Here is a 23,750-nt window from a genome sequence, read left to right on the forward strand (position 1 = left end):
TGAAAACAACGGAACACGTCAATTATGCTAAATTAATCTGTCACATGCGCGCCAGCACTTATGAAAAATCCCATGAAAATCACGTCACTTGTGATTTTTATGGGATTTTTTGTGAGGGCGACTAAATACATCTGCATCACACACACAAAAAAAAGAGTCCAACACTTAGTTGTTGGTGTGGGTTTCACTGGGAGATCCAGGCTTATCCCACATGTCTGCATCTCATTAATTGATCTCTAAACGCCACTGAAAACAATGGAACACGTCAATTATGCTAAATTAATCAGTCACATGCGCGCCAGCACTTATGAAAAATCCTTTGAAAATCACATGTTGTTATCTGTGAATAAACCATCTTCACTTGCGAAAGTCACTTTTGATTTTTATGGGATTTTCATGGGATTTTTTGTGAGGGCTATTATACACATATTGTGTTATTTCTAAAATATCTGCATCTTCCACACACACACAAAAAAAAAAGAGTCCAACATTTAGTTGTTGGTGTGGGTTTCACTGGGAGATCCAGGCTTATCCCACATCTACATCCCATTAATTGATCTCTAAACACCACTGAAAACAACTGAACACGTCAATTATGCTAAATTAATCTGTCACATGCGCGCCAGCACTTATGAAAAATCCCATGAAAATCACGTCACTTGTGATTTTTATGGGATTTTTTGTGAGGGCGACTAAATACATCTGCATCACACACACAAAAAAAAGAGTCCAACACTTAGTTGGTGTGGGTTTCACTGGGAGATCCAGGCTTATCCCACATGTCTACATCCCATTAATTGATCTCTAAACACCACTGAAAACAACGGAACACGTCAATTATGCTAAATTAATCTGTCACATGCGCGCCAGCACTTATGAAAAATCCCATGAAAATCACATCACTTGTGATTTTTATGGGATTTTTTGTGAGGGCGACTAAATACATCTGCATCACACACACAAAAAAAAGAGTCCAACATTTAGTTGTTGGTGTGGGTTTCACTGGGAGATCCAGACTTATCCCACATGTCTTCATCCCATTAATTGATCTCTAAACACCACTGAAAACAACAGAACACGTCGATTATGCTAAATTAATCTGTCACATGCGCGCCAGCACTTACGAAAAATTGACTGAAAATCACGTTGTCACTTGTAATTTTTATGGGATTTTTTTGTGAGGCGACTAAATACATCTGCATCACACACACACAAACACACACAAAAAAATAATCCAACACTTAGTTGTTGGTGTGGGTTTCACTGGGTGAGCCAGGTTTATCCCACATGTCTACATCCCATTTATTGATCTCTAAACACCACTGAAGACAACAGAACACATCCAGGATGCAAAATTAATCTGTTACATGCGCGCCACCGCTTACGAAAAATCCCATGACAATTACATGTTATCAATTGTGATTTTTATAAGATTTTTTTGTGACGCCGACTAAATACATATTGCGTTATTTCTAAAACATCTGCATCTTACACACACACCAAAAAGAGTCCAACACTTAGTTGGTGTGGGTTTCACTGGGAGATCCAGGCTTATCCCACATCTACATCCCATTAATTGATCTCTAAACGCCACTGAAAACAACGGAACACGTCAATTATGCTAAATTAATCTGTCACATGCGCGCCAGCACTTACGAAAAATCGAATGAAAATCACATGTTGTCACTTGAAATTTTTATGGGATTTTTTTATGAGGGTGACTAAATACATCTGCATCACACACACAAACACACAAAAAAAATAATCCAACACTTAGTTGTTGGTGTGGGTTTCACTGGGTGAGCCAGGTTTATCCCACATGTCTCCATCCAATTCATTGATCTCTGCCATGAGGAAAAAGATGAGGAGAAAGGAGAGAGAATTGCACTTAAACAACAAGGGAACAGAGACACAATCCCACTTTGAAGCTTCCATGATGCTATCAAATCTGTTGTCGCAAATTCACACATCATTCGCACATTTAGGAAAGAATTTCCAACCCTCATCAGTATAATGTCATTAAAGTACACTTCCCACACATCCCTAACTAACCTTTTCCACGGCCAATGTCTGATGCGTTGCAGGTTCTGTGAAATTATGAGAATCTGCAACTCGTGATACATCTGCATCTTCCAAGAAGAAAAAAAATAATCCAACACTTAGTTGTTGGTGTGGGTTTCACTGGGTGAGCCAGGTTTATCCCACATGTCTCCATCCCATTTATTGATCTCTAAACGCCACTGAAGACAACAGAACACATCAATTATGCTAAATTAATCTGTTACATGCGCGCCACCGCTTACGAAAAATCCCATGACAATTACATGTTATCAATTGTGATTTTTATGGGATTTTTTTGTGAGGGCGACTAAATACATCTGCATCACAAACACAGAAACACACCAAAAAAATAATCCAACACTTAGTTGTTGGTGTGGGTTTCACTGGGTGAGCCAGGTTTATCCCACATGTCTCCATCCATTTTATTGATCTCTGCCATGAGGAAGAAGATGAGGAGAAAAGAGAGACAATTGCACTTAAACAACAAGGGAACACAGACACAATCCCACTATGAAGCTTCCATGATGCTATCAAATCTGTTGTCGCAAATTTACACATCATTCGCACATTTAGGAAAGAATTTCCAACCCTCATCAGTATAATGTCATTAAAGTACACTTCCCACACATCCCTAACAAACCTTTTCCACGGCCAACGTCTGATGCGTTGCAGGTTCTGTGAAATTATGAGAACCTGCAACTCGTGATACATCTGCATCTTCCATGAAGAAAAAAATAATCCAACACTTAGTTGTTGGTGTGGGTTTCACTGGGTGAGCCAGGTTTATCCCACATGTCTCCATCCCATTTATTGATCTCTGCCATGAGGAAGAAGATGAGGAGAAAGGAGAGAGAATTGCACTTAAACAACAAGGGAACAGAGACACAATCCCTCTATGAAGCTTCCATGATGCTATCAAATCTGTTTTCACAAATTCACACATCATTCGCACACTGATGTGCAAATGATGTCAAACGCCACTGAAGGGAACAGAACAGATCAATGATGCAAAATTAATCTGTTACATGCGCGCCAGTGGTTACGAAAAATCCCATAAAAATCACATGTCACATGTGATTTTCATGGGATTTTTTTTTTGGAAGGCGACTAAATACATATTGTGTTATTTCTAAAACATCTACATCTTACACACACACAAAAAAAAATAATCCAACACTTAGTTGTTGGTGTGGGTTTCACTGGGAGATCCAGGTTTATCCCACATGTCTCCATCCTATGTATTGATCTCTAAACACCACTGAAAACAACAGAACAGATCAATGATGCTAAATTAATCTGTTGCAGATTAATCTTACATCATTTATCTGTTCCCCTTGCATGATGCAAGGAATGATGCAAGATTCCCCTTACGATTATTGATCGTAAGGGGAATCTTGCATCATTCCTTTTACGAAAAATCCCATGAAAATCACATGTGACAACATGTGATTTTCATGGGATTTTTTTTGTGAGGGCTTTTATATACATATTGTGTTATTTCTAAAATCTCGCGAGATGTTTCAAGCCCAACCCCCATCTCTAGACGATTCTTCATTTTGGACAGGTGAGCACGGTCAAAAACAAAGAAAGAAACAAAGCCGATAGTTTTGCGCTTTCTTTCTCTTTCTTTGTGGATAAAATAGACTATATCCATAAAGAAATGGTTTTTCCCCCAACCGAAGGTCAACAAGGTTTTACTTGATTTGCATACATATACACATGTCTTAGAAGTCTTGATTCATAGCTACAAGTTTACTTTACTATGCAGTCATGTCTTATAAAATTATATGAGATTGACATCTGACCTCAAATTTATTATGAAACGTGAATAATAGGAAGAAATTGGAAATTTTTTGTGGTAAAAAAGATGATCCCATCATCTTATAATTGTATATATTTTCAACCTTTTGCATGTGTTGCAAATGTGTATACCATGTGATCCACATATGAAACGTAATGCATGTGTGATATACATGGGATGCACATGATACATATGGGAATCACATGTGTATCACATAAATCCACATGTGGAAATGTTTGAATCACATGTGAATCACGTGTGATTTTACCGCGAAACGTTCCAGAATCAGGTGTGAAACAGTTGAAAATATATACATGAATATATTCATGAAAATGTGAATGATGTGCGACTTCTGGTTCTGGTTCTGCATCCCCAGAACCAGAACCAAAAGATGAGAAGCAGCATTCAGCTTCTGTGACTTACAAGTCTGGAACGAACTTGCATAAAACTGTGGAAGAATTTAAATCTCGACTAAAAACCCGCCTGTTTAGAGTTGTGTCTGCAACGTAATCAACTTCTAATTTAATGGTAGAACTTGACTTAGTGTCATGTTTTGATCGTTGGTTCTATGTTGCCTGGCTTTGTGTTTTTGTCTTTGTTATGATGTAAAGGTCTTTGAAATGCCTTGCTGCTGAAATGTGCTTTGCAAATAAAATTTGATTGATTGATTATCTCTCATTTCCCCGTTAGTTCAAGTTCAAGATAATGAAATGATGCAAAATACTAATAAAACAACAGTCAGACTTATAGGGATCAGTATTCTTCGGCATGAGTTTAAAAAGATCCACAAGGGGTTTATTTAATTAAAAAAAAAAAAAAGGCTGCATGATATCAGGAAGCAAATTTAAGTTGCAAAAATCAACATTGCTGGTTTAGGCTTGGAGCCGGTTGCTGTTCTCACCTGAGCTTTACAATCAATAGACACCAAATCAATGATTCTGACTGAGGTTCAAACTGTTTTAATTTCAAGCAGTCATATGACCTCCACTACGATGAAATCGGGTCACATAGTTCCTTAAAATGTACAAAACTCTACAATACTTACGTCAGGATACAAGTTGGCAATTAAAAAGACATTGCGAGGTTTCCTTGCTTCGATGATGCTCAGACTTGTTGAGCATTTTTTCAAAAAATTTTTATCAATAACCATCAATGCAACTTTTAAAAATTGTTCTTCCGGGATTCCCTTCCAAGGAGAGAACCAATTCACTCATGCTCTAAAGAAAGTGCACCCCTCAACTCTCAGGTTTTCAATGCTATGGCTAAATATAGCAGTGTCTTCAAAACCCGGGCCTCTTGCAGACACCTCTACAGGTGCTGCTACCTCCACCTCGGCTGCCTATGTTTTTATCTTTTGGTAAAATGTTGCTTCTAAACGGAGCAACATTTACACGTCTAACATATCCAGCGCAGTATTCCAGGTTGTTTCTCCAGAAACGCTTCCTTGGAGCAAGATAACCAACAAGATGCCCTGGAAAATGAGCTCACAAGGGCAGGAGGCTGAACGGCCGCAACCTGCTGCCTTCATGGTGAACAGAGTAAGCAGAAGCATGAATGACTTTGTTTTTGCCAACCACACTGCTGCAGTTTATTGAATTGCTTTACGAGCCGACTTGCAGTGCCAAGAAAAACTCAGTTCTTTCCAATGCATAGCGAATGTCCCGTTGCGTCAAAGGCCGTGGGTTTGCTCTTTATCGTCACATGTAAACAAAACTCGCACAAACGTACATGTCATTTTTAACAACATTCTTTTCCTAAAATGTGGACAATCCACAGACAGATTATGGATGAAAAAGTGATAGAAAAACTGTTTTTTGTTTTTCTTTTCACTTTTTCCACATCTGTATTTTGTTCAGAAACTTTAACGGGATCTTGCAGAACATCCCGATCCAAATGGCTGCTCCTGCAAACAGGTATCTGAGCGGAACCTCCAGAGCAAAGCAGAACAGCAGAACAAGGACAGGAGGACGTTGGAGACCTTGCAGATTTTTCTTTCTTTCTCCGCTTCCTCCCTTGCATTCTCCTCCTCTTTCCTCCAAAGCTCTTTGAGCTTCTTCTTGAGCTCCTCGTCTTTGTACTTGAGCTTGAGTTCTTCCACCTTGCGGTCGATGACGTTGCTTCTCTCTGCCAGGATGCTCTCCTGTCTTTCTCTGATCTCGCGTTCCTGTTTGGGGTAAAGCTTCGCGTGGTAGTGACTGCCTCCGTTCAGGACCACCAGCGTCTCGACCTTCTCCAGGAAGCACGTCACCTGCAGCTGGTCCTGCGGGTTCTTGTTGTCAAAGACGTGGAAGGCACCGCTGCACTTGCGGATGAAGCCGCGGAGGTTGTCATCGCCCTCGGAAATGACCTGGTTTATCGTTTTCCCATCCAGCCGATCCCCGTGGGTGAACAGCACCAGGGTGTAGTCCCACACCCGGGGACCAAACTTAGCTTCAATCAGCTTTTGGGTGTCTTCGTCCTCCTGCGTCAAACGTCCTACGGGGACCACAAACACGAAAGACGTGGGGGCCCGGCCCGTGGAGCGTGACGCGCATGAGAATCTCTCGGATGATTTCGTCCTTGTCACGATCTTTCTCAAACAGCCCGGGCGTGTCGATGACCGCAACGGGCGTCTCTTCGATCGTCCCCTCCTCCCTCTCACAGTGGACGGTGACTCTCTTAAGCTTCATGTCGGACTTGAAGACGACTTTGTTGAGGATTGTGTTCCCGGTGCAGCTCTTTCCGACGCCGCTCTTCCCAATGAGCATGATCCTCAAAGGTTCTGAAGAGAAAATGAGCAAAAGAGATCACCCTTCTGCTGACAAATACTAGATTTTCAGAATGTTCAGAAATGTAACACTGGCTTATGGTAGTTAACTATAGAGTTGCGGTGCTAATAGCAGCTACATGATGGAGTAGCTGTGTTAGCTTTTTCTTTTCTAACTTGTTCCAAACTGTTTTTGTTGACAAATTGCTTTTCTAAAAAGCACATGAGGTGGACTAGCAGCGCTTTGCTAACCACTAATCCAGGACATGTTACTGTGAAGTCTGATGCATGGATAATGAGCCGTTCGTGTCATACAGCAACGGTGCCTTTTCAGTCAGAGGCCTTTACGGATTCACTGAGAGACTGACTGCTATAGGGGAGATCCTTCCTGTCCACAGCATCCCCATCTAAAATGACTCTCTGAAGATACTTGGATTATATAAGTTAGGACAACATTTAACTCTCCTTTGTGTTAAATAACGCAATTTTGAATTGAATTTTGAATCTGAATTGAGTTTGTCTAATTAAAGAGTGAATACTATTTTACCTGAACACAAATATATTCCTGCAAAACTATGAGAAATGAACCTTTGAAATCTTTCACTCTATGTGTAGTTCATCATTGAATTGAGTTTTTATTATATTTGTTTTTGTTAGATTGGCTTAATTAAAATAAGTTTACATCTCAATCTAACAGGGTGATGAATAAATCACTGACTCTGGATCAGAGCTGAGTTTTGTTATTCAGATTCAAATGCGACCTCAAAGCTTTGCTTTCTATTTCTGATGGTTGAAATGTTTCCACATTTCCACGTTGAAATGTAGCCACACGTTAGTTGCAACTTCCCTGCGTCTCTTCCTGGCACCGATTTTCCTTGCGAACCAGTGACCCCGCTACCCTTTCACCCTTGGCCTACCTGCGGCCTGTCCCGCGTCAGGGTTTCCGACAGCAGCCATGGCAGGAATCAGTTCTGGGTTGGAACACGGCTGCAGATTCAACAGAAAAACCAAAGGGAAACCTTCCCTGTGAAAAGCAGCGATCTGGCAACATCTAGTGGTAATTACGAAGTACTTCTGGAAGCACCAACTAGATTTAGCAACTCACCAAATTTCAAACTTATAATTACCTTTTTTCCTTCAAGCCCAAATTGCCTACATTGATTTGCAACAGCCGTTTCCTCCATCAGGGTTCAGACATATTTTTCCAGAAAAAAGAAAGAGAACAATGATGAAAGGAAGTATGGAATGGAGGAAGGACAAAAGGAAAGGGACAAAGGAAGGAGGAACACAAGAAGTGAAGGAGGAAGGAGGCAAGGATAGAAGGGATGGAGGACGATAAGAACGTGAGTGAAGGAAAGGACAGAGACAGGAGAGAGGTAAGAGACACAAAGAGGGGTAGAAATAAGGGCACGATGAGGGCAAAAAGGAAGAAGGATATAAAGATGGACAGAGAAGGGAAGGACACCACATATTGAAAACGGATTAGGAAATAAAACTCAAACGACAGCTCTTATTTGACACACAGTGTCTAACGATGGATGTGGATGTGACTAATTATGGCTTCCAACATGGCCTGCTGTTTTCAGGCTGGAATGATGACCAGGCAAACAAACTGTTCCAGGTTAAGAGTTTACTGCAGATTTTCTCTAGCTCACACAGAGTAAAAAATATACATATAATCTTAAATATATAATAATCACGTCTCTATGAAATGCCAGTTGCACAGAAACGATCCACTTTCTCCAGCTATCAAGGATCTTCTGTCATATTCTAGGCTGGATGGCCAACGACTAGCCGAGTTTGTTTCAATAGATTGCTTTTTAGGAGGCGTTAAGGAATAGACCACAATTTCTAATATGGAAGAGGTCAGAGGAAATATATCTGCCTAATGCTACATTTTGGTGTGTCGGGATCATGGTCCTGATGGAACGTCCAACTGCGTCCAAGTTTTATCCATTTTGTACGACTGGAAGCCGAACAAACCCTCAGTTTGATACTGTCACCATGACGCCTGATTGTTCTATGTTTATCATAATTTCTGATAAACAGCTGATAAACAGCTCAGTCTTTAAGAGTTCTCCTGAAGGCAACACCCTGTCAGTTCATTGAGCTTTGAACACCTGGGCTTTTCCTAACCAAATTAGGACGCCGAGGGTCACATGGTCAAAGCTTGGACACAATCGTGTTTGCCCCAACGGCACATTGATCCTGAAAACACACCAAAACCGCTTTTGGTGTGTTTAAAAATTAAAACCCACAGGAAACGTTTGACAACGCTTTCGAGTCCATCAGCAGGAAACGAACCAGTTCGAACAAACTCAGCTGACTCTGCTAGGAGGAATGGTCCAACACCCAACCAAATTATGCCAGAAGCTAGTTGATGATTTCTAGGTTCAACTCACTAATGGAACAAACTGTATCTCCAAATATTATCAGGGGGTTCAAATACATCCTTAAAATGAATTCCCTTTGATGGCGAGGGTAGGTAAACTTTTCACTGGAAGTGCAACAAACTGAAAGTACATAGAAACACAAATTGATCTCTCGAGGATTCTGATGAGTGAAACCTCTTCTTGAAAATGTTCTTGTTCACAACATCGAAGGAGAAGTCTTCATAAAGGAAAATGTCAAAAGTAGGTTCAAAATGACCATGTTTCTGCCTTACACTCATCATTTCCGATCTGCCAGTCTCTGCAGGAGCGCAATGATCGTGTCCTGCTTGGAGGACAGCAGCTCCAAGGCCGTGGCTATCCTTCCAAGAGACTCTGACATCCGCACCTCCCTCCTCTCCCGCCTCTTCTCTCTGGCCTCCACCCTGCGCCGAGCCACCCGATCCAGGTAGCCCTGCTCTTCCTGCCTCTTCAGGACCTCCTTGAACAACCCGATGCTGCCTTGCTCCTTGCTTCCTTTCTGGTTCTGCCCCTCTGATCCCACACTCGCAGGCGCAGCTAGCGAAGCGGCACTGGAAGCGGTGTGACAGGAAGACGTTGCGGGGAACGACGAGAGGCCAAGAATGTTCTGAGTGTGGCTGAGTGGCGTTGTACCGAGGCAGAAAGGCGCGACGCCCGACGTGAAAGACGGACCTTTTCGGTTTTTGTAGGCCGACGAGCCCAGGTCCGTGCTGCCGGGTGAGCCGAGAGCAGAAGATCCAGAGGCTGTTTCAGTAAAACACGGTGAAGAGATAAACGACGGAGACGGTACGATGGTCGTTGGCTGAATGCTAGTAGTGACAATGTCACCATTGAGGACAATCACAGGCTTCACCTCTGGAGCATTGACAAGCGTAACAGTTGTTGCGGTCTGCGATGGACTGGCAGCGGCGCTACTCATAATCTGGCTGGTGGCGGCTCCCAGACCGGCTGTGTCCAAAGCCCCGGTCCCAGCAAAGTCCCCATTGGGGCGGATGATGGTGGTGGGCTGTGGAAGCTGCGCTGGTTTTGCTGGGATCTTTGTTGAAGGAATGGCCAGTGAAGAAGCTGTACTGCTACCTTTGTTCCTTTTGTTGCTAATGATCTGCGAGCCAATAGTATCACAGAGCGTGGCGTCCATGAGCTACAGAGAGAAAAGGAAAACCACAAACAATTTTTATTCACGACACCAAGATGAGCAGCTGGTCATCTACCATGTAAAATTAACCTAATTAATATCCCTGAGATCTCTGTAAAGCAGGAAGATACTGTCTTGAATTTTGTCTCTGGAAATTTTGAATGACTTTTGCAGACAAAATATATATACACACACAGACATTTATCTCCCGGATCGCATCGCTGTGCAGAAGACGTCAGATCTTTTAACATTATGAGCTCATGCAAAGTTTAGAAACCTTTCTGTTGCACAGAGCACAAGAATTCCTGCACATTTCCTGTCACTTTCCCCACACTCACAATGGTCAGAGTTGTCCATCCACAAAGGTTGAGTTACTTTATAAAATAAAATTCTTCTCCAGGGATCTGGCTCTAAAGGAAGAACATGCAAAAAGTACGTACTTGGCAAGGAGTGAAGAACTGATGCAGGGTGACTGGACAGGGGGATGGAAAATGGGGAAAAACAATGAATGGATGAATGATTGATGGTTATAGATAGATGTGTGATAGACGGAAGCAGATGAATGGATGAGAGGATGGAGGTCTGATGGACAGACGGATGAGTAGAACATTTAGACAGTGGTCCTGGAATCAGTCCAGTTATAAGTCACGTTAAAGTTGAAGTCTTTCATGTTAATAACATTTATAACATTCCCTTTGGGACTGTTAACACTCAGATGTGTTTACATCCTGTTAACATGGTGTTTATCCCTGACTTTTGTTTCTACTGCTTCTTTTTGGGGATTCAGATTTTGTGTCGCCTCCATTCATCTTGGATCAGATAATAGCCTTCATGCTGGATTGCAAAAAGACAAAGCAAAAGAGGACAACAGGACAGTCGGTGCGCAATCTTTTTTTTTTTACTCACACTCGTTACAAAATGTCACTCCTATGTTTTCCTGCTTTAGGAAGGTTTGGGTGAGTCTAAAAATGCCGAGCAGCGGGATTCGTCTCCACGCTCCTCCTCCTGACTTACATCAAAGAATTCCCAGGATGTTTTGGCGTGTCCCGTCTCCCGGCTGCGGTCCTTGACCCTCTTGTACGTGACAATGAGGTTGTTCCACTTGCGGCGGATTTTTTCCACGGGAAGGATGTGGCCCTTCGAGGCCATCTCCTCCTGGACGCTCTGGAAGAGCTGGGAGCGCTCCCGCGTCTCGTAGAGGCCCCAGCGGCGGCCGACGGCCTCGATCAGGCACAGGACAGCTTTGGAGGAGAAATCGGAGCCGGAGGAGAGCGCCTTGTCCGAGACAGCAGGTGGCAGCACTGCAGCTGGGACGGGACAAAGGCGGCTTTGATCAGGGGCTTTTCTCTCCGCACTCATCCTCACATAACTTTACAAAGAGCACATAAGTCATAGCTGGTGCTGCTGTGACACACTTAAGAATATGTGCCCAAAAATGACGACACAGGGTTTCCCATGACATTATAGTAATTTGAGGTTTTCCTCAAATTACTATAAGCCTGGCTAAACAATGTTCATTTATTTTAATTTTCTTTTAGAGATTTTATAGTTGATGTTCAGATTCTCTCCGGTAAAATATAACCATCAAGTAATATTTTCAAATTTCCTGTCAACTTTGAACATTTTTTTTTTACTGAAAACCATGGTGGCCGGCTGGATGAACGACTGACGAGTTTTCTGGGGAAACCCTGCGATGTAAATTTGTCGGTGGAATTAAAGGCGTTCACCAACACAAAGTGAAAGAGAAGGAAGAGAGGACGACTTTCAAAATCATCTGCAGTTGAAAATATAATTACTGCGGAGTGAATTTGCGCTTCTAGAGTCAAATTTTTCCACATTGTTGTCAGCAAAACACTTTGAGTCTGACGAGATGGAGCGTGTCTACTGGAAATTTGAATTTTCAGTTGAGTTCAATCGGTACAGACTTTGACTAGACCATTTCAACACTTTGGTCTGGTTGTATTTTTAATGCTGCTGCCCGTTAGGAACACCAACCCTTTCCAAACGCTCGAGGCTTTTGTAGCCTACCAGGCTACAAAACCGATTCTAGCTCAACTCATCTTCCCGTCAACTCTAGCCAGCGTTGCAGCCCCCATGGCATGATGCTGCCACCACCATGTTCCACAAAGGGAATGATGACAACAGAGCTGTGAAGCTCATGCATCGTTTTCCTTCACTTCACTTTGTTTTGGCCGATTACAACACGTTTTCAAATAATTTCTGATTTAAAATGTGGGGGAAAAAAAGGTATGGAGACTTTTCTAGATGATACTAATTTAACGGTTTAATGGCATCTGTGTACTTTCTGCACTTGCAGTCTAGAAATATGCAGCATATCACTGGATTTGAACGCATCAGTGCGGTTTCCTCTCTTACCTGGGGCAATCTTCAGGTATGTTTTCCCATCGGCTGATGATGTAAAGAACCGATCTGTGCTCACTGGATCTGAGATCAAACAAATTACATGACAAGACTTGAAAAGGCGCATGTGTGAATTATGATTGTCGCGATTGCGCCAACATGGAGATTAAATCTCCTGTCGCTTTTAAACAATAAATGGGGGGGACGTCAACACAGATCTATGGCACCATGAACGACTCGTCTGCGCGCTCACACAGCAGGACGGAGGGAGCCGATGTGGTGGCCTGCAGCTCCGCGTCAGCCAGTTCCTCCGCAGTCTGCTGCGCCCCTCCTCCTGCTCCTGCTCCCGCTCTGCATGCCGCATCTCCGCAGGGCGCAGGCGACTCCCGGCTGCCCAAACCCAGCGCAGATGAGCTCTCATCCCCGGCTTCGGTTTTCACATGCATCGCTGCGCCGCCTCCGTGCAGGTTCGCGTCCATGGCTGCTGCGGCATGGAGGAGAAGAAGAAGAAGAAAAAAGAAGAAGAAGAAGAAAAAAAGGAAACTAACGTATGCGCACGTTTTTGTCTGCGCAGGCGTTCAACCGGAGAGAAAGTTTGGAGATCGCGGTTGTTGATGCACGCTTCGGACGCGAGTCACGCCGCCGCCGCGTTCGGCTCGAGGAACGTTCCGCTCGGCCGCGTGCGCGCCAGACCGACGCTTCCCCCCCGCCTCCTGCTCTCGCGCGCGAGGGTTTTGTTTTCCAGCAGCGAGCAGAGAAATGGCTGCGCCGTCCACCTCGGCTCGGCTGGCGGATGCGCAGGGCGGCTGCGCAGCTCGCAGCGCGGATTTGCTGCCCGGGGAAGCGTGACGGTGACGTCAGCCGGTCGCGCGGCACGTGGTCAGCGGACGCCGCGGCTTCAAAAAATAAGGTCGAACCTACAGGAAGGAGATTAGTGCCCAGCTTTGGTCCGATCCAAAGTGTGTGTCAAACTTTAACCTTATTATTTTTCTTACATAAATAAGAAAATTTATGTAAGAAATAAATTTTACAAGCATCGATATTTGGTCATTTTGATGATTATTATTTACAGCTGATAAAAAACACACATCAAATATAGGCTAACTGATATTAGCCTCTATGATCATTTTTAATTCATAAAAGGCAAGTTGGTAATAACTTAGGAGCCTGTCGACCTGCTCCACACAGATCACAGGAAAATTGAGTGGAAGGAAAAAAAGGGGGGCCATAAAATCATTAAGTCCGTAGCAAAACTACAGGTTGGTTGCCAAAGATGAGTCAAAACTGACAATAATACATGCAAACTACATATTAAGTGTACAAGCTCACATTTATCAAATTAAAGATATATAATTTTTTATTGTTCTTATGAAATAAAATGTACTATTGGCTGAATTTGGGGTTTTCAAGAGGTCTAAGCTAAGACCTAAGTACTTCTAAACATCCAACAATAATGTTTGTTTTTTTTTTTGTCAACTTGCACAAGTTTAGAAAAACACTCTGGGTTAATTTATTACAGAAACATTCACAAGGCATCCAGCTTAACTCAGTTCAGACAAGTGTAAACCTTTTGGTAGTTTTGAACATTGTATCACATTGTAAGAAAAAAAATTCCTTTAAGCATAAAACATACAAAAACATTAAAAAAGAAACCGTTATTACAAATTGCATTGGTCCTGCATTAAAAAAAGAGCTTAAGGTATTAATTGTGTTGAACAGTTGGTCATTTTTGTTTACAGTTTTCTCACAAAAGCATTGAAAATTAAGATTTCAGAGATCCTTTCAGAAGAAAAAACAGAGTTTCCCAAAGAGATAAACGGTCGATAACTCTTTTGTTTGTGCGTAGGAGGCAGTTCAGGCTTAACGCACAACTGCATCAGCTTTTGTGGGCAACTAATATTAATAATACATTCTCTCGCTTTGTGGTAACGCATTCCTCTTTACATGAAAGCCTGAAGGTCGACATGCTGACCATCAAATCCTTATCTGAGTTATCAACTGAAGTGCTTAACCAGAATTTGGATTTTTAACAAAGACAAACAGCAACATAATAAAACTTCTAAAGTGGCTGCAAATACAAACTTGACCTCAACAGGCCAGTTTGGTCAAAAATTAGACCTAACTTTCCCCTATGGATTAAAGCAGTTTTAGTGAGACTTCGGCCATGTTAAAACGTCCAAATGGCAAATTCAGTTTTAATCTGTGAGAGCTAAATCCAGGTTGGTTTTTCGCTCAGGGTGGTTTTGCGACGCTTCGTGCGATCGTAATGTCGGATAAAAGCTTTGGAGAACTTTGGCAGTTCATCCCCCCACAATGCATCGTTATCATTTCAGCAACATGCGTCCTCCGTCAATTTTCACACATTAAGGCCTGAAATATTTGCAAAGTGACATAATCTTGCTACGTTTTAACACTTTAAAATCTTGTGTTAAAAAAAATGGAGGAAATTGGTCTTTTGGTTAAATGGAGCTGTAAACATCTCAGGTTACGCCGCCATTTTATCCCCCCTCAGCGTCAGACGTTTGAGTTTCCATTGTGCATCTCTTTTAGACAGATTATAGTGACAAATAATTGTGAAATATTAGGGACCGGAAGGTCAGTGACTTGGGTTGGTGCCTATCTCTAGTGTTCATTGGCGGGGTACGTCCTGGACGGGTCGCCAGTCCATCACAGAAACACACAGGACGTACAACCACACACACACACACTCACAGTAAAGAGACCAACTGACCCAACAGGGATGTTTTTAGACGATCTGGAGAAGAACATGCATCCAGGCCGGGCTTTGAACCCACCTTCTTGGCTACCTTGTTGTTTTGTCCCCACACTAAAGTGTTAATGTTTGGTGTGCATTTCCTTGGGAAGCCTTCCTGTGCGCATTAAAATAAAGACTTTTGCATGTCTCTTCTGAGTCTACTCTAAGACTCTCGTGATGAAGATAAGCACAGAGCATCGTACTGAGAGTCAGCTCTACTTCAGTTCATATCTAAGCACGTTTTTCAAAGAGTGTGCCAAACATTCAGCAGTATTTTAACATTTTCTTTCATTAATTAAACAGAATAGTTTTTTTAAAAATTGATCCTGGTTAGATAAAGAGTAATCCCATTATTAATCAGCATAGCATCTCAATGTTATTTATGAATAGCCAGTGTCTGTAAGTGGTGGTCCGTCAGTCTGTGGTCTAGTCCCGGATGTCGAAGGCCTTCTTGAATTCTCTGTCAAATAGCTGCTTCAGGTGCTGGCCCATGTCCAGGTATTCTGGATTGTTCTGGAAAAGAGATTCCAGAGGTTGTCAGTTCACCAAAAGGAAGAGGAAGGCCCAGTACACAATATGAGCGATGAAGACGAAAAATGCATACTGCGTTTTTTAAAAATGAAACATTATAGCATCTTTGGATTAAAATTTGGATTAATGAATTTAGAAGGGGTATTTGCTTTTTTGTTCTCAATCGAACATGTTCGGTCCTGATCAGCTTGTCGGATTTGTTTACATTGTAACATCAAACGCCTGAAACGGACAGAGAGTCGTTAACAGTTCGATCAGCTGTTGTGCCAACATTTTCCCCATCTGCCAATCTGATAATTGGTGTCAGAGGGTCGGCTCCGGACGCCGAGACCGGCTGAAGGCTGACGGAACAAAATCCGGACTGCAGGCGTTCTGCCTCTTCTGCTCAGGTGGTTTTCTGAAATTAATCTGTCCAGAAGGTGTGGGAACTCCAATTCCTCCTTTCTTTTATATCACCCACCCAAATTGTCCTCGTCGAAAAAATGTCAGGTACTGAAAGCCTGCACTTTAGACAGTGAAACACTTTTCATTAACTTGAAAGTATTTCACTTTGAAGTTAAGATCAGACTTAAACTGTTTTAAATGTTCCATCTCTTTCAGCCTTTTCTAGCAACAGAATGAAACTTGTCTGCTTTTCCTATTTTCTTGTCTTCCTTTTTACCCAAATTATTGGAGAACAAATCTTCGCTTTGCATGCGCCTGGCTGAACAATGTTAATTTATTTATTTTTTTTGATTATTGCATTTTTTTAAGGAAAAAAAAGATTTTATAGTTGGGGTTTAGGTATTCGTCTTCCAATCTTCCGAAAATATGTAACCGTCAAGCAATATTTTCAAATTTCCTGTCAACTTTGAACAATTTTTTAACACAAAAACATGGCGGCCGGCTGGATCGATGACTGCTCAACCACCGGGCTTAGCAAGTTTTCTGGGGGAAACCTTGTATTCCTATAAAAATTATTTATTTATTAAGATAAAGGCAAAATCTTTAATGCATTCAATACGGCTTGAAAAAGTCAGAGATCACGAACTTGACATTGAGCGGTTCTGTGTACGAAAGCGCTAGATGCCTCCAGCGTTTTCTTACCCGGTTGTAAGTGGCAGAGTTGGTGAAAACGAGCTGAACGTCTGACACAAACTCGCCAACAGTCCCGTATTCGTTCCTCTGAAGTTTGCCTGCGATCTTATCCAGCCACATCGGAGTCTTAATGACGCTGCAGTAATTTTTCAGCTGTGGGTGTCGAGCACAAATTGTGTTTGCAGTCATTTTACGACGACAGAATATGATAATCGGTGCTGCGATTTCAGCAGGAGCAGACAAAGTTCCTGCACTTTGAATCGTTTTAAGTTTTGTTTTGCGGACATAGAAAGACGCGAGAAGTCACTTACATACTGGCTCGGGTTGGTGGCAAATATCTGCTCCTCATCAGCGCTGCACAGGTGGAGGAGGAGATACTGGCATTCCTGTCCAGGGTGAGACAGGAGAGATGAGTTGCAGCAGGACGTCTGAGCTTTCTATATGAACGGACTTTCAGACTGCAGCAGAGAAAAAGATGCTCACCAGCCGGTGTTGAGATATTTGACGGGACATGACGGCTTCGGTTCTCTGCTCGTCGGGGTAGCGGCATTCATAGGTGAGTTTAAAGACGCAGAATGTGCAAAGCCACTGGTTGTCGTCCCTGAAAAAAAAATATATGTAACAAAACTAACTGTGAGGGGACAGAAAATAAATTTGCTCAATGGAAACACGGCCATTTGGAAAAAGCTTGTTGGAAACGCTTCTTGCATGAGGATGACGTCGTTTTTTTCAGTCACTTCGAAATCGGTGCATTTCAGAAAAGTGCAACGGAAACGGTTTTCACAAACTTGTCTGGAAGTAATATATTTATTACGGCAATAAGGAATTGAATTGAATTTCAGCTGAAGTCAGTTTTGAAATGCAAAAAGCCAATGTAACTAATAACTGGAACAAAACCTCAAAGTGTGATGTAGTAAACATAAAATAAGGATCATCCTCTAACTGTAAATCAACGTACAACACAAAATTTATTTCGATCTGTTCTATAAGGGAATAAAATCTAAATATAGAACCACAAATGTTTTTTTTTCCCCCTTACATGTCCAGATATGGAAAATGTTACAATCAAATGTACTTCTCAAAACTCCCAATAAACCCAACAGACCACATAAATGAAGTCTTGTCTTGTCAGACAAATTTCGAAGGCGTTTTCTCTTACTCTACTATCGTGTCCTCTATATGAGGCAGATGGCAGTTCTGGTGAAATGATCTCGGACATTTATCGCACTCCACCAAGTCCTCCTCTCCGCCACTTTTACAGATGAAACACTCGTCGTCATTTTTGTCATCGTCCTGTAAAGTCAGTCGGTCCGTTAATTTCGAAACTGAATTCAATTTCGTGATTTCACAGCTTTTTAAATGCGAAACTAAACAAGCAACACATTTACCAGGTCTCCGGGTTTTGGTTTGCAGCGTGGGCATTTGCATAGCAGCGAATGGATCATCAAGACCTTTGCCTGAAAGAGAAAAGTAGACAAACACTGAGTCTTTTGTTTTTACGATTTAGGGGTTCTGATTTAGAAATCGCACATTTTCCTCAGGTTGTCGCCCAGACTTACAATCAGTCTCATCTTAGAACAGTTTCATGAAACGTCACTCAAATTGTGGCAAACCCGACTTGATTCTGCCTCCTTCCCGGCTTCACAACACACAATTAAAACGTCTAAATGAAAGCGTCAATATTTTGAGGATTTTAAAATAAAAGTGATAATAAAAAATCCACATTGTCTTTCTCAACGCCAGTAGAACTGGTTCAGATTGTTGGTTCATTAATGCAACCATGGGATTTGACAGAGGAGGCATCGCTGACAGAGAGATGATTTTATTCTCTCACCATGTAGTAAATCAGCTCTTCTCACCTTTTAGCTAAACGTGTACTGAGTCTTGGTGTATCTTTCTTTGTCCCCATCTCTATCCAGCCTGTCTCCGATACGCTGTCTGAGTTTGGTTGGCTTAGTCATGGCTGTGTCCTAATAAAAGTTAATCTAGGTCGTCACAGACTGCAGCAGATCCGGAAACACCTCAACTCCTGACGCTCACCGGTCCGCGATTTAGACGTCCTCGCCACAGGTTTGAAAACATTTAACTGTTTCTTGTGTGCAGGAGTCAAATGTCGGGACGGCTCATAACGGTCCCGACATGAGCCGTCCCGACAGATTAGAGTTTAAACTCACAACCAGAAACAAAATTTCTCTGATCTCCTTAAAGTCAAAGTTTAATTTTTCCAACAGCTGAAATGACACCATGAAATAAGCACTAGCAGAGAGTACCAAGGACAAAAAGTTCATTTAGATTCCAGCTGTAATAATCTAATCTACATCATGATGTTGCGTTTCTGATGCTGAGTCATGTCTTACCTCCAGGAGAACGCTGAGGGGTTCCCCTTCGTACAGGATGTCCTTCCTCCAGGAGGCGTCTCTCTGGTTCAGTGCTGTGATCACAAACTCCTCCGGACTCATCCAGCTCAACTCAGTGCGAATACTTTTCCCACATTTCCCTAGTGGGGGATGGAAGGGGATAAAAGACAACAGATACGTTTCATAAGTCAGCGCACGCCGTATGCCAGCAGAATTGTTTTAACACTTATTATTCGTCGCCTGAGTCGTGGTCACCTGATGCGAACCGACGTTTGTGTAAAGTCCCATTTAAGGCTCCACACGTCACTTTGAACACGCTCTTGTAATGATCCGGGCTCACTCGCGTCGGCTCGCCTCGCTCTTCCGTCTCTTCTCCTGTGTGAGACCAAAGTCGTGCAAATGATATTCATCACGTCGGCGCCTCCACCGCTGTTATGTCAGCGTTGTTGCCTGTTGGTGATGTGTGGGAACCGTCACCTGAGGCTTCCTCTGGTAAAGGTTGTGCTTCCTCTTCATCCTCGCTGTCGTCTTCATCTGATAGTAAAAAAAAAAAAGAAGGCTTTCAGTTAAAAAAGCAGAAATTGGTAATGATGAATCTGGGTGGGTTCTGAAATGACGTTACCTGTGTTTGAATGACTGGCATCAAACAGGACTTTCCTGGCCTGGCGATTAAAGTGAGTGAGTCAAAGATAATGCAGATTTCTTTCTTTGTTGTTGTTTTGCTTTTACCTTTCTGATTCTTCTGTTGTAGACCGCTGCCTTCAGGTGCCCGTCCTTTCGAAGGAACAACTGCATGTGAGTGAACGGACGTAACGGACCACAAACGATTACACAGTTCCAAAACGGCGTTTCGGCAAACCTTGATAAGTTTTCCCAGTGGGGTGTCCTTGCATCGGATGCTCAATTTCCAGTTCTTGGCGCTTCCTTTCCCCGCAAACTTCTCAAATTCAGATGGCGTGAACAGCTGTTTGTCCACCTGGATGCACTTTTCACCTGAAAACAAAACGACTCGATTCTTACGCGTGAATGACTCCTGGGAGACTAAAAGGCTAATGAACGCACTCTGACCTTTAGCCAGCTTGTCTCGTATGAGCGTCCCCTCCACCTCGCCACAGGTCACAGGCAGCTGGGTCTTATAGAGCGGCCAGGTCCAGATCTCACCCGCCTCCCCCTTCCTTGGAGACGCTGAGGAAAAAAAAGATAGTGGACTGGGATTTTTTATCTTCAAACTGGGACTTTCACGGACTATAAAAAAAAACATTCGACATGTAAAATCAGAGTCACAAAAATACGCCTCGCATCTGTAATTAACGATGAATTACAAAAGCAATAGATCATTTCCACTAAAAAAATGTTTTATTACTGCCTCCCGTTAGTCAGAATAATCACACCAGTTTGGAAAGAGTTCACTTTAAACATGGCTGCCACAAAAAAAGACACCTGTTTATTTGCACTGCTGACCCTTTGCGGCTTATTCAAAACTACTTTGCAATCTGGAAGTCTGGAGTTTGATTTTGATATTTTCAAAGTCTTTATACGTGTGGAAAAAGAAAAGAAGAGTACGGAAATCAACTTTGTTCCCTCGTAATTCACGCTGTTGTTGAATCGAATCGAGTTCGAGCCGCCTTGTGTCCTTCCTCCGGTTTTGAAATGGATTTCTGATCCACATCAATATGCTGACATCCTTTTAAATTATGCCAGGAAGAGCTGCACTTAGCTCGGCGCCTCACACCTAAAATCTTCTCAAAACGGACAATAAAACAGGGAACCTACAGAGATTAAACAGCGAATCCTGGCACCGATGCACGCACACGAACAAACGTGAACTGCCAGAGAGGTGACTTACAGAAATGTATTTTCTTGGCCTTTTTCTTCTGACTTGGAGTCTGTTTTGCTGACAAGCCCGGCTGCTCATCGTCACATTCGCTGCTCCCGCTTCTGAGCTTCCTCTTCCCTTTGGCGGTCTTTTTCGTTTCCTTCTCCTCGCCGTCGGAAACCTTCGAGCTTCCCCTTTCGTCGCTCTCTTCGCTTTCCCTCCTTTCGGGCAGTTTTGGGTCAAAGTGGAAAGAGCCTTAAAGCAGAGAATTTACAAACAACTTAGGAGCTGAATTGATGAGCGAAAGACCCAACGTGATAACCATGTGCTATTTAAAACATTTTTAGATATTACTTTACATTCTTTTAGTTTGCCAAGGGCCAATGAAACAGTGGAGCTGTTTACCGTCCATGAGGCTGTTGTGCAGCAGCTTCAGGATGGGATACTGGCTCATGATGACGTCCTTGAAGACACATTTCCAGAACAGCGGGATGTGCTCCGAGTTCTCTTTCTCAATCCAGTCTAGGAGTTCGTAAACAGCTCTTCTCATTTTATCTTTACTTCTCACCCGGATCGTCGTCTGAACACACACCAAGAGACATTGAGAGAAACCAGAAATCAATCGTATGCAAAATGGCAAAAAAATAAATAAAAATCAGGGTCGCTGTTTGTCAGTTCGGGTTTATATAAATATGGATTTGTTCAGCATTTCAAGTACTTAAGTTATCAGACAGCTGTTTCTCTGATGAAACTACAAGATGAATTATTTCAATTGAAATACAGGAAACTTAGGATGAAACTTAAGTGACATTTTAAAAGTTGCGCACAGGGATAAGCAGATTTTAAATTATATATATTTTTAATTTATTTGTACTTTTTTTTTTTTTTTTTTACTAATTTGTAAGTATCTTGTCCCTTCCCTTTGGTTTGCCATGGGTTACGCCGGATGTCCTTCCCCAGGTCATCCCGGGGAGGGAGCGGGCTTCGAACCTGTGACCCTCCGAGCCGCGACCGACCTGCTCTGTCGCCCCGTAAACTACCAACAAACCTCACTTTGTTTGTTGGTATGTACAATGAACATAAGCAGCTGAAAGAAGCAACTATTCATCAATTAGAGGAGAGAAAGCGAACCGTGGTATTCAGATTGTTTACTCGATCAGCTTATTATAATAAAATATCCCACGAAACCCGAAACCGTGTTGACTTCCCGCGCGCGCAAACACAGGATTAGGTCTCGAACCTGTGGGTGTGTCCCTCCGCGTCACCGCCGCCAGACGCAGCGCGTGAAAAAAAAAAAAAAAACTTTACCTTGTACTTGTCTTCCGGTATCAGGTTGTGGTCCCTGAGCTGGTTCAGGAAGACTTGCGGGTTTTCCATGCAGGACATTTCTGTTTTACGACAGTGGAAAAAGGTGAGCAGCTCGTCGTGCTCCAGGAAGTCCAGCGGGTCCATCACTGGTCAGCGAGCAGGCCCTGCAGCGAACCGAGCTTATTTACGGCTAAATGCAATGAACTCCCCACGCCTGCTGCTGCTGCTGCACAGCTTGAACGACCTGAAGAGAAACACTTTTTCTTCTTCTCCTCCTTCTTCTTCTTCTTCTTGGAAATATGTGAGAAATGTCCGGAGTGGGGACGACCGGAAGCTCTTTTGAATGTTCGTGGCGGGCCGTCCCACTGCAGCCTCCCTGTTCCTCCTCCAGTGACGTGTCGAAAATGAAAGTAGTTTCGGGTTGCCTTGGCAACACTTGGCGCGACCACATCAAAGGAAAAGATGTAACCCATAACAACACAGTAACCAAAGGGAGCGAGATTCATTTGGAAAAGATAAATAAAAACTACTCGTAGAATTAATAAATTCGTTCATAAAGCGAGCAAAATGTGAAATTAAGTTTTTTTCCCTCTCCTTTAACAAATGGACAAGTAAGAATAAAACCGGGTTTTAAATGTAAAGTGTAAATGTCTGCTTGATTTCACGAACAGTGCAGCGAATGGAAAAAAAAAAAACTTTCTGCTTCGCGTGGCGATGACGTCACAAGAGGTACCCTGCGATATTCCACAGCACGCTTCGAGTTCATCATTTTAAAGCAAAAGTGATTCTCATCCTGTTAGAATTGGCTTGTTTGTGACCAATCGGTCTAGATTATTTCAGCCAGTGATGTTTCGCTAGCCGCTTAGCAAAAATCAGCTAATTTTTCAGGAAGAAAAAAAAACAATAGGACATGACTATGACGCCTCAGGTGAGGTCACCAGATCCATGTATAGGTTGGTTTGTTTTCTGAAATATTAACATCCAACAAGATGGCAAAACAAATTAAAAAACTGTTTGTGACGTGCTAATTTACAGGAGCCAAACTATACAATCATATTTAGTGACCTAGGTTTATTTACAGAAACATCTTGCAAGTATGTTTATTTACTAAGATGTTAAAAGCTGTGTGGACGTTTGAAAAATGTTTCAAACGTGTTGTTGAATTTCTAGCATGAAGAAGAAAAAGAAGAAAAAAAGGTTCAACCAGTAATATTAGGATGTACTGAAAGTTGCTGGTGGCATAACAGGATTGTGAACAAATGAGGTTAAAATGACTAATAATTGGAATTCTTGTTCATTTGTTAAATGATTATTTATGAATAATTAATGAAACGATGACTCAACTAAAAACATTTGTTTAACAAATGTATAAATTTATTTATTTTATGAAT

The 23,750-nt window shown here is 42.4% G+C and overlaps 2 protein-coding genes and 1 pseudogene across 3 annotated transcripts; all 3 read right to left on the reverse strand.

The window, feature by feature from the left end:
• Positions 1 to 4,700: 4,700 nt before the first annotated feature.
• On the reverse strand, positions 4,701 to 7,819 carry LOC129363502 (GTPase IMAP family member 7-like; annotated as a pseudogene).
• Positions 7,820 to 9,278: 1,459 nt separating this feature from the next.
• LOC129363501 (uncharacterized) lies at positions 9,279 to 13,167 on the reverse strand. Its single transcript, XM_055035621.1, has 4 exons — positions 12,769 to 13,167; positions 12,531 to 12,599; positions 11,169 to 11,461; positions 9,279 to 10,160 (listed from the first exon to the last, which is right to left on the reverse strand). The coding sequence occupies exons 1-4, from the start codon at positions 12,992 to 12,994 to the stop codon at positions 9,279 to 9,281; spliced, it is 1,470 nt and encodes a 489-aa protein (XP_054891596.1). The 5' UTR covers positions 12,995 to 13,167.
• A 453-nt stretch (positions 13,168 to 13,620) lies between these two features.
• sp100.1 (SP110 nuclear antigen, tandem duplicate 1) lies at positions 13,621 to 22,984 on the reverse strand. Of its 2 annotated transcripts, XM_055035622.1 has the most exons (16): positions 22,360 to 22,982; positions 21,457 to 21,631; positions 21,082 to 21,306; positions 20,304 to 20,420; positions 20,095 to 20,228; positions 19,965 to 20,009; positions 19,858 to 19,897; positions 19,713 to 19,769; positions 19,491 to 19,610; positions 19,236 to 19,375; positions 18,267 to 18,335; positions 18,038 to 18,171; positions 17,362 to 17,479; positions 17,190 to 17,264; positions 16,888 to 17,031; positions 13,621 to 15,783 (listed from the first exon to the last, which is right to left on the reverse strand). In XM_055035622.1, the coding sequence occupies exons 1-16, from the start codon at positions 22,501 to 22,503 to the stop codon at positions 15,697 to 15,699; spliced, it is 1,824 nt and encodes a 607-aa protein (XP_054891597.1). In that variant the 5' UTR covers positions 22,504 to 22,982; the 3' UTR covers positions 13,621 to 15,696. The 2 variants fall into 2 exon arrangements, with proteins under 2 accessions (XP_054891597.1, XP_054891598.1); XM_055035623.1 differs by lacking the exon at positions 13,621 to 15,783 and having other exon boundaries at positions 16,949 to 17,031; positions 17,194 to 17,264; positions 22,360 to 22,984.
• Between the last annotated feature and the right edge of the window lie 766 nt (positions 22,985 to 23,750).

Source organism: Poeciliopsis prolifica, unplaced genomic scaffold (assembly GCF_027474105.1).
Source record: "Poeciliopsis prolifica strain line A6 unplaced genomic scaffold, Auburn_PproV2 SCAFFOLD010, whole genome shotgun sequence".
NCBI lineage: Eukaryota > Metazoa > Chordata > Actinopteri > Cyprinodontiformes > Poeciliidae > Poeciliopsis > Poeciliopsis prolifica.

What these genes read in the sequence shown, in the direction of transcription:
- LOC129363501 (XM_055035621.1), bottom strand. Translation starts at nt 12,994, where the DNA reads ATGGACGCGAACCTGCACGGAGGCGGCGCAGCGATGCATGTGAAAACC. An exon ending in ATACCTGAAGATTGCCCCAG is followed by an intron (nt 11,462 to 12,530) that starts GTAAGAGAGGAA and finishes GTCCCGTCCCAG; the next exon opens with CTGCAGTGCTGCCACCTGCT. An exon ending in CATCCTGGGAATTCTTTGAT is followed by an intron (nt 10,161 to 11,168) that starts GTAAGTCAGGAG and finishes TTCTCTCTGTAG; the next exon opens with CTCATGGACGCCACGCTCTG.
- sp100.1 (XM_055035622.1), bottom strand. Translation starts at nt 22,503, where the DNA reads ATGGACCCGCTGGACTTCCTGGAGCACGACGAGCTGCTCACCTTTTTC. An exon ending in CACTGGGAAAACTTATCAAG is followed by an intron (nt 20,010 to 20,094) that starts GTTTGCCGAAAC and finishes TTCCTTCGAAAG; the next exon opens with GACGGGCACCTGAAGGCAGC. An exon ending in CCACCAACCCGAGCCAGTAT is followed by an intron (nt 17,032 to 17,189) that starts GTAAGTGACTTC and finishes CGACACCCACAG; the next exon opens with CTGAAAAATTACTGCAGCGT.